Source organism: Phaenicophaeus curvirostris, chromosome 2 (assembly GCF_032191515.1).
Source record: "Phaenicophaeus curvirostris isolate KB17595 chromosome 2, BPBGC_Pcur_1.0, whole genome shotgun sequence".
NCBI classification, from domain to species: domain Eukaryota; kingdom Metazoa; phylum Chordata; class Aves; order Cuculiformes; family Cuculidae; genus Phaenicophaeus; species Phaenicophaeus curvirostris.
This window is the reverse complement of record NC_091393.1, coordinates 79,750,372-79,759,799: the sequence shown is the minus strand read 5'-3', so window position 1 is coordinate 79,759,799 and position 9,428 is coordinate 79,750,372. Positions and strand designations below refer to the sequence as shown.

At 37.0% G+C, this 9,428-nt stretch overlaps 1 protein-coding gene across 1 annotated transcript; it reads left to right on the top strand.

Annotated features, from left to right (window-relative positions):
• Nucleotides 1-1,332: 1,332 nt before the first annotated feature.
• Nucleotides 1,333-6,799, top strand: SOCS5 (suppressor of cytokine signaling 5). Its single transcript, XM_069852620.1, has 2 exons — nt 1,333-1,424; nt 3,796-6,799. Exon 2 carries the CDS (start codon nt 3,808-3,810, stop codon nt 5,416-5,418), a length of 1,611 nt encoding a protein of 536 aa, XP_069708721.1. The 5' UTR covers nt 1,333-1,424; nt 3,796-3,807; the 3' UTR covers nt 5,419-6,799.
• Nucleotides 6,800-9,428: the final 2,629 nt, after the last annotated feature.

The following is a 9,428-nucleotide window of genomic DNA, read 5'->3' as shown; positions in this document are numbered from 1 at the left end:
AACACAAGATTGAGAGGTTTAACTGAGTGTCCCCCAGATTTAAGAAACTGGCTTTATTGGAAACTGTGTAGCACTTATTTTAGCAACTTCACCTTTCGTTTGCTTTGTTAAGGCCTTGTGCTGAAACAATTATACTAGGTTTTACTGTCTTGTGTCTGTAGACTTGCTGGGAACAAAATAAGGGGAAAATAAAATGGGTATAAGCATTGAAGTTGGCAAAGAACTTTAGCTGTGTTTTAACCTTTGTTTTGTACTTGGATTTTTTTTTTTGTACTTGTAACTGTTGTTGCCTGGAAAGGTTACTTTTATAGAATCTTTCCATAGTAGTAGGATGGCTTAACTGTAAAAGTAAAACATTGCATTTCAGCAATTTTAGTGCTTCCAGAGGTGAATGGAAGCTAATAATGTTTACTACTTCTTTGACATTACTCTGGAGTTTCTGCCTAGGAATATTAATTTTTAATGTTCATCTAGTGATTACTCAACTCCATAGGTTTTTTATTCTAGTAAATATGCATAGTACTGGAATACTTTTCTTCCAGTTTTTTAACATTATCCCAAATGTTTTCTTTTAACTCTTACTGTCGTCCTGGGCTTAGTTCTCATGTGGAGAAGCAAATTATCCTTTGCTATCTTGTTACTGTTAAATTTCTGACAGTGATGTGAGCATACTAAATCCCTCATGTCCTCTTGGATTTCTGAAAAACAATAATTATTATTTTAGGGAAGTGCTCGCCTACTGTTTTAATAAAGAACCTGTCTTGTATTCCACTTTACCATTTTTAGAATCGTGGTTCATATTCCTCTTGCTTCACAATCGTATAACATCCTTGTGGCAAGTACAGCAGTTGCTTACCTGGAAAAGTAATATTAGAAAAGCGTGTATTTTTAGCTGCCTTTTGATGTGATGTAGCAGCTGGAAAGAAGGAGGAGAGGCAGTGTGAGGTGAGCTGGCAGCACTGCCAACCACAACTTGAGAACCACTGCTTTGGACTTGATACCAGAATGCAGGGAAACCAATTTTTATAGGTCTGAGTATGCCCATTGTGCCTGGCTCTTTAGTGATACAGGTGCTGTAGCTTTGCTCCTGGTTCTCAAAAGCTTTATTTGAGGGTCCTCCCCTGGACTCTGACTAATGCTGCAAAAAGTTCTGTGTGAAGCTTTTTGTTTACGTTAACATGCATTAAAAATGTATAATGAGCAGGGAGTTCTATGCTCTTATTTAAGATAGAATAAGTAAAATATCCCTTTGATAACAGTCACAAATTTTAAATATCTAAATTTAAAGATATTAGAATAACTAACAAAAATACCTTTTTTTTTTTTTTGTAGTAATCATGTCCACAGCTTGGAAAAGGGATCTGGCAAGTTCATATTGAGGTGTATTGTCAAGACAAGAATCAGTGACTCCTGTGCTTTCCTGGGTAAGAAAACTATTTGTATTCCCCTGAGAATGACGTAAAGTACTTCACCTTTTGACTTTAATTCTTGAAAGATAGTCTGTCAAGCCAGTGTGGTGGGGGTTTTGCAGGTGAGGGGGTTTTATTCTTGAAGCTTTCTGGGCAAGTGTAGAGGACGCTCCACCGATCTAACAGTCTAAAGACATTCTAGACTAATAGTGCAAAGGAAGAACAATAATGAGCAATTTTAGAATAAAAGATGCCACCAAACAGTGTATGACTGGTTAGAAGAGTACTTCTGGTTCATTCTTGCTGGAAAGATGTGTGCTTTTTCTAACCTGATTTCTCATGGGAATGGAGGTTATGTACTTGTTCTTCCTTTTCCCTTCCCAAAAATTTTTAAACGATTTTGTGACTAGGAATAGAAAGAAATGTACAACTTGAGAGAAAAGTATGTAGAAGTCAACCTTATATACACTGTGACAAGCTGGCAGCTAGCAAACACGTGCTGCCTCCTGATCAGTGTGGATATTCTGAGACAGTGCAAACAGCTATGGTTATTGTGGTGGTGTGATACATGCTTATATGGTTCCACCAGACTAGTACGTGATCTGACTTTTAGTTCTGTTGCTCTTGGAAATCCTCCATGTCCCCAGCTTGGACAAGACATGTCTAGGAAGACAGGAGATTTTTTTAATCAAGGCGATGTTCCTTGCTCATATGCTTACACACCTTCACTTCTATGTATACACAGAACTCTGTAGCATCTTCTATGCGTAACAGTTCTCTGCAAACGTCTCCCTCCTTAAGGAATATTTGAGTGTTGTTCAGATGTGTTCTAGGTACTTGTACCAGTAATCTCCAGAGACTGTTAAGGCCCAATTTCCCTGCTTCTGCCTCATCTCCCTGCATCCAAACTAAATACTTAAGATTTCATTTTATGCAATTGGTTGAAGTATCTGAGGAGGGGGTGGGGAAGAAAGCTTTAGCTCCTTTTGCTTTGTGTTCCTGTAACAGATATATTTTTCAGGTTCATTATCCTTTTCATGATTCTCATGTAAACTATACCTTTGACTCTTCCTCAGTCTGTGTATTCTGCTAAAGTCACAGACTTACAACTATGCTTCTGTCTTAAGGGACTTACAGACTGGATTGATAGAGTATTGCTTGTTTGTTATTTACATTATTTAATGAAACCCAATGTATTCAGTCACTTGCTTGAGATTCCTTTCTAGCTGTGAACAGAAAGGAACTGCAGCAACAGAGGCATGTTGCTTCAAAATAATAGGTTTCCAAAGAACGGAGCAGTTTCTATTAAGAGTTAAGTTAGATAAGATGACATGTTTTAGTCCTTTAAGTTTAGCCCTTCTCTCAGAACTTAATTAGATCTAATGTAGTTTGGCATTGCCTGACTTTTTTTACTACAGAATTAGCATGTTTTTCTGTCCTAGGGCAGTCTCGTGTTTTTGGCAGTCTTATTGCAATTATCAAGCTCTCTTTCTAAAGAAATAGTTGCGGAATACATACTGTTAATGTTTTTATCGTTCTACTGTATCTTCATGATTCACTGTCATTGTGTTCCCGCTGTGGAGCTACTTTCTTTTTAAGTGCTCTTACTAAAGATAGAAAAGCTCCCTGGGCTCTTTCATTCTTTTGTATCTTAAGTAATAAAGCCAGACAGGTTTGGTTTGGTTTTATTTCTTTTTTTCTTTCCCTGAAGTCCCTGATACATTAATATAATTCTAGAATTGTGCTGCTACCTTACTGCCTTTCCTTGTCTTTTGATGATTGTCTCATCTAGGAATGCTGAGTGCTTTTTTTCCCTCCTAAATTTAATTTTATTGCTTATTTTTTTTAATCTTGTCAGTTATGGCTTGGAATTTCTGACCTGCAACTGGAGCTTTTGCTTTTAGATGGTGTATCTGGACATTTGCAGTGCACTTGCTGGATTTCACTAGCTGCTGTCATGGTTTGGAGTGACTTGAATAATTTTTTTTTCAGGATTTCTTTTACTACTACTTATTGGAAGCTTATTGGGGAGTTATACCTTACACTTGACTTACAAATTTTTCCTAAAATGAAGAATTTCAGACTACATATTTATCTCCATCAAATAACAACTATGCAGACCTAACTACATGCCAACAGAAAAGTGAAAGGGCCTGCTTGTAAATAAAATGTTTGTGATTTCCTGAACACTTTCTTCATGGTGATTTTTTTCTAAGTGTCAAAATTTTGTGATTCATGTAACTTCCATGTAACCATACAAACACTAGGGCAGTGTGTTCAATTAACAGTCATCTTGTATTTGTAACTTAATTGGTAACTGAAGATGTGTCCTTATTTTTTTAAAACTATATTTTTATTTTAATATTTCTTTTCCTCTTGAATTTAGATAACGTAATCCATGGATAAAGTCGGAAAGATGTGGAACAATTTCAAATACAGGTGCCAGAATCTCTTCAGTCATGAGGGTGGAAGCCAAAATGAAAATGTAGTTGTGAACTCCAGTAGTTGCTCATCTGCTAAAGAGAAAGCTATCCAGATAAGTGATTTGGCTCAACCACAACCCAGCAGCCCTTTGAGAGAAAACATTGCTTTGCAATTAGGTTTAAGTCCTTCAAAGAATTTGGCAAGGCGGAACCAAAACTGTGTCACAGAAATTCCTCAGATTGTTGAGATAAGCCTTGAGAAAGAAAATGACTCCTGTGTCACCACAGGAGCAAGACTTGCTCGAAGGGACTCGTATTCTCGGCATGCTCCTTGGGGTGGGAAGAAGAAGCATTCCTGCTCTACTAAAACCCAGAGCTCCTTGGATACCGAAAAAAGATTTGGTAGGACACGAAGTGGTTTGCAGAGGAGGGAGAGAAGGTATGGGGTGAGCTCTGTGCATGATATGGATGCAGTGTCAAACAGGACAGTAGGTAGTCGTTCACTGCGACAGCGTCTACAGGATACTGTTGGTCTGTGTTTTCCCATGAGAACTTACAGCAAACAGTCCAAACCTCTGTTTTCTAACAAAAGAAAGATCCACCTCTCTGAACTAATGCTTGAGAAATGCCCTTTTCCTGCAGGCTCAGATCTAGCTCAGAAGTGGCATCTGATCAAACAACACACAGCACCTGTAAGTCCTCATTCAACGTTTTTTGACACGTTTGATCCTTCCTTGGTTTCCACAGAAGATGAGGAAGATAGACTGAGAGAGAGACGTAGACTTAGTATTGAAGAAGGGGTTGATCCCCCTCCCAATGCCCAAATACATACTTTTGAAGCTACAGCACAGGTTAATCCATTGTATAAACTGGGACCAAAGTTAGCCCCTGGTATGACTGAGCTGACTGGGGACAAAAACATAACACCTCCAGGAAACTGTGACTCTGAAGAGGACACAACAACGCTTTGTCTGCAGTCACGTAGGCAGAAGCAGCGTCAGATGTCTGGAGAGAGCCACAGCCATATCAGCAGGCAGGGAGCTTGGAAAGTGCATACTCAAATTGATTACATCCATTGCCTTGTGCCAGACTTACTTCAGATCACAGGTAACCCATGTTACTGGGGTGTGATGGACCGCTATGAAGCAGAAGCACTTCTGGAGGGTAAACCCGAAGGCACTTTTTTGCTCAGGGATTCTGCGCAAGAGGACTACCTCTTCTCTGTGAGCTTCCGTCGTTATAACCGATCGCTACATGCACGCATTGAGCAGTGGAATCACAACTTTAGTTTCGATGCCCACGATCCCTGTGTGTTTCACTCCTCCACTGTTACAGGGCTTCTGGAACACTACAAAGACCCTAGCTCTTGCATGTTCTTTGAACCATTACTTACTGTATCTCTGAACAGGACTTTCCCCTTTAGTCTGCAGTATATCTGCCGGGCAGTAATCTGCAGGTGCACTACGTATGATGGAATCGATGACCTTCCTCTACCCTCAATGTTGCAAGACTTTCTAAAGGAGTATCACTATAAACAAAAAGTCAGGGTGCGATGGCTGGAGCGGGAACCTATAAAAACAAAGTAAATGGAAATCAGAATAAGCTTATAGTATATGCTTCTCTTTTTGTTTGTTACGGTTTAACTGCAGCGAGCACACCAACGACGTCTAGCTTTCCTGCAATATCCTATTTAAGCTGAGTGTTAGTATCCTGTCAGATGCTGCCTGCTGTTAATCAAGTTTGTGATGCCTCTTGGAAACAATAAGCAGACACAATTCTGCACGTTTTTCATTAAGGCCTAATGAAGATATTTTTGCCAATTTCTAAATATTTTGTTTCCTTTTTATAGCTGTAGTAATTGGATGAAGAAACTGAGGCATTTTCTGTGGGGCATTTGTGTAATGCTAATAAAGAGAGGCTTTATTAGAGGAAGATTTTTGCTAATATTTGAAGTATTTTTTTAAAACTATCTTCTTGAAAACTTTCCACTATTCAAAGTACTAACTTAGCTCACAAACAAGTTTCCAAACACTAGTGAGTAAGGATATTTTCTTTTAACTGAGCAATTCTTTAGAAGCAGTCCATTAAGAGTTAATGATATTTTGATGCTAACAGATTAATTGTGCTTTTCTCAATGTATAAGTTTTCCTAATTATTAAGACTTGAATATGCCTGCTCAGAACTGTAATTCTATTTTAAACACTTAGAGATTTTAAGTGGCATTGTTAACAAAAGTAGTACTGTCTTGGACAGTTAAATGCCTTCCAGTGTGAATTACTGACTCAGTGGCAGGACATGGGATAGTATTGCCATGAAACGAAAGGCTTGTGGGTTTTTTTTAGTTTGTTTGTGTTAATAAAACAGAATTTGGTGTCCTGGCTGCTAGTAGCTTACAGTGGAAGCTGATAGTGCAGAGGAAAAAAAAATACTTAATTATTTAAAGTCATCTGATGTTTTTATGGAGAAAATTACAAGTGGTTGAATTATGATCAGAATACAAAATCTGACATCTGAAAAATGTCAGATTTCAAAGGTACTATTACACTTGTAAATATCTTCCCATTTGTGCTTTTAAAAATATTTTGAAGTAATATGCACTGATTATAGCTTCAACAGATTACTTGGAAGCAAGATCTGAAGTTCTGTTTGCTTATTTAATCAGAGATGGAACTTAAAATAGTTCTGTCTTAGACATTTTTGCACTAAAATTTTGTTGGAATGCCCTGACCTCTGTTTAATGTTTTGTACCAATTATGAGTGCTCTCTAGTTTCTTTACCAGCTGCTACAGTATGTTATTACTTCCTTCTCTATGGCAGTGACCTGTGCGAGGTAGGGAACATTTTGGCTGCAAGTACAATAAATGTTATTCTTGTATGCTACACTAACCCTTCTATTGATGTATTTTTCTGCTTGCTGTGCCTTGTTCTGGCTTTTTGTGCTAATAAAGTACAGTATGTTCAGTGTTATACTTGTATATCTGCTCTGTTTTTATATATTCACATAACTTGTAGCAGTTAACTGAACTTTTAATAGGCATTTCTTAGTATAGGTAATGCACAAATACCGTGCTGCTGAATACTGGTTTTCAGCACACTGTGTTCCTGGTTTTCGTTATTTGCTTATCAGAAACCTAACAGTGTACACCATTGAATGTTTCTGTAGTCACTGCAGAGTAACAGCCTCATCTGCAGGCATAGAGCATTTTACTGTTTTTGTAATGAAAAGGTTAAACGTTATACAAAATATTCCAAAACATTATTGGTCCCCTATAATGATTGCTGAAGGTGTTCCAGCTTGCTATATAGCGAATTGCTAAGCTTAGTGTTTTGATACTCCCCACTGAGTGAGGAATGGTTTTTCCTGTGAATTGACAGTACAGCAGTGGCATTTCCTCACTCCTAGACTATTTTAATAAATAAGTGTACAGGCAAACCGGCCAAATGCCCTGTTTTTACCAAAGAATGCTGTCAATTTATATTGGGGTATGTTTCTAGTAAAAAACTTAAAAGTGGACAGGTGCAATTTCTGTTCTTCAAATCTTTGTCCCAAGCTATGATAAACCAAAGTATTTGACAACTTCATTGGAACTTCAGTGATGTATAGGTTTATGTTGATAGAGCTTAAAACTTACATCAATGGTGTCATCATTTTACTTGAACTCACGATGTACCTAAGAGGAATGATTTCAATAGTTTTTGTAATGACTGGAACGGCACTACACTTGCTCATACTGCAAGGGGTTAATCTAAAGCACCCAGAAAGCACTTTAAGACATGTTTATATGCTCGTGGAAAACTTGTGATCCTATTATGCATTCTTTGTAGTAGCTTGTCTTCTTTCATGTGTTAAGAATTCAACTGTTAAAATGGGACTTTGTTTAGAATATGTAAATACTAAGTTTATGTAAATATGTGTACAAATGTGCTAATGGTCACTTAAGTTTTCAGTTGTGTGTGTGTTATTGGGTATGAAACTCCTGATTTAAAATATGCTATAAGCATAAAAAGAGGCAAAAAAAGTCACCAGCATGAAATTGCACCCAAGTGTACCTTCACTGCATCATTCTCACTGTTCCCTCAGCTGGATCCAAATTCCAGATGAGCTTACTTTAAATCTTGCTTTCAATTCTAGCTGTGACGTTATCAGTGTGATCAGGAATACACATTCGTTTGTGGTTTGTTGTTTTTTTTTTTTTAATCATATGTTGGAATTTTTTTTGGGGAAAAAAAAAAAAAGCCCAAACCCTGATCTTGGAAAGTTAGCTCTTGCATTTGTGTAAATAATCATTATGGAGAGGATGTATTGGTCCCTTGGAACACAAAAAGGCATGATATATTTCTCTACAATTTTTTTAAAGCTTTGCTTCACTGAAATATACAGAATAACTTGCTAGAGTGGTTATGCTAAACATAAATCACTTTTAAAATTGCAGCGTATTTTTTTAATGAATACATTTTCACTTCTAAAGGCACTAAAATGTTTGTATGTTGAGAATGCAAGTAATTGATTCCTTGTTTCTGTTTAAGGAGTATGCTTTAACTTTGTTTAGAAAAATCTTACACTTCAATAGATGTGGACAAGCCACTGATATATCTTCTTGTAACAATAAGATTCGATATAATAAATGCTCACGTGATTCCAGTTTAATTTTCTTGCATGACAGAAGTATTTGAACCTCAGTCTTGTAAAGTGCTCTTTTAAGGTGATTCTCACTCGTGCAGAAAAGGCTGTAGAAAGGGTTTACTTGATAGTAATATTTTGCAAAACATCTTGCAAAGATCTTTTACCATATTTGAAAACAACAAAGTGGTGGTGCTATGTGGGAATTAAGATCTTTGAATGCTTAGCACAACTTGGTGGTTTTGTTGTGTATAAACACATGTATAATTTTAAAAAGTCAGCAACCACTTCAGTTTACCAAGATATGGAAATGAAAATAATGGTAGTTTCCATATAATGTTACTTAACATTGGAAAGTTTTTGTGTGAATAAACCAATGTCGTTAATGCATTGATGTATAGCACATGGAGATTTTTTTTACTCTAGCTGGATCATTGTACAAATACAATTGAAAAAATCAGGGCATGAAATCCATATCTCTTTAGAAATCTTTCCCCATGGATTTGGAGGAAAGTAACTGCTATATTTTGACTATGTCTGAGGGTCTCCAAGTTGGGGGGTTTTATCGGTTTTAAAGGTTTTCTTCTCTGAAAATACTCTTAAGGACATGTAGATACTTGTCCAGATAATTTACTTGTCAGAATAGAACTTCTAGGAAAATAAGTTACAAAGCCATGTTTTGCACTTATACTTTTAAAATTTTGTGTACACTTGAAGACTTGTTGCTTACAAAACTATAGTCTTTCAATCAAAAGCATGCAGTCTTCAAAGACCTGTCTGTATACCCATAGTGTGTGATAAGGTGAATTCAAGCCTTTGCTAGAAATCATCGTGACAATCATTCACACCCTCCAGTCCATATTTAACTTCAGAAACAAGCAGAGATTATGAATTTCTGTGATGCAAGACTAATTTGCTTTAGTCTCCGTGTGCAAGCCAAAATATTTGCAGAATGCTGTACAGCTTGTATCTGCT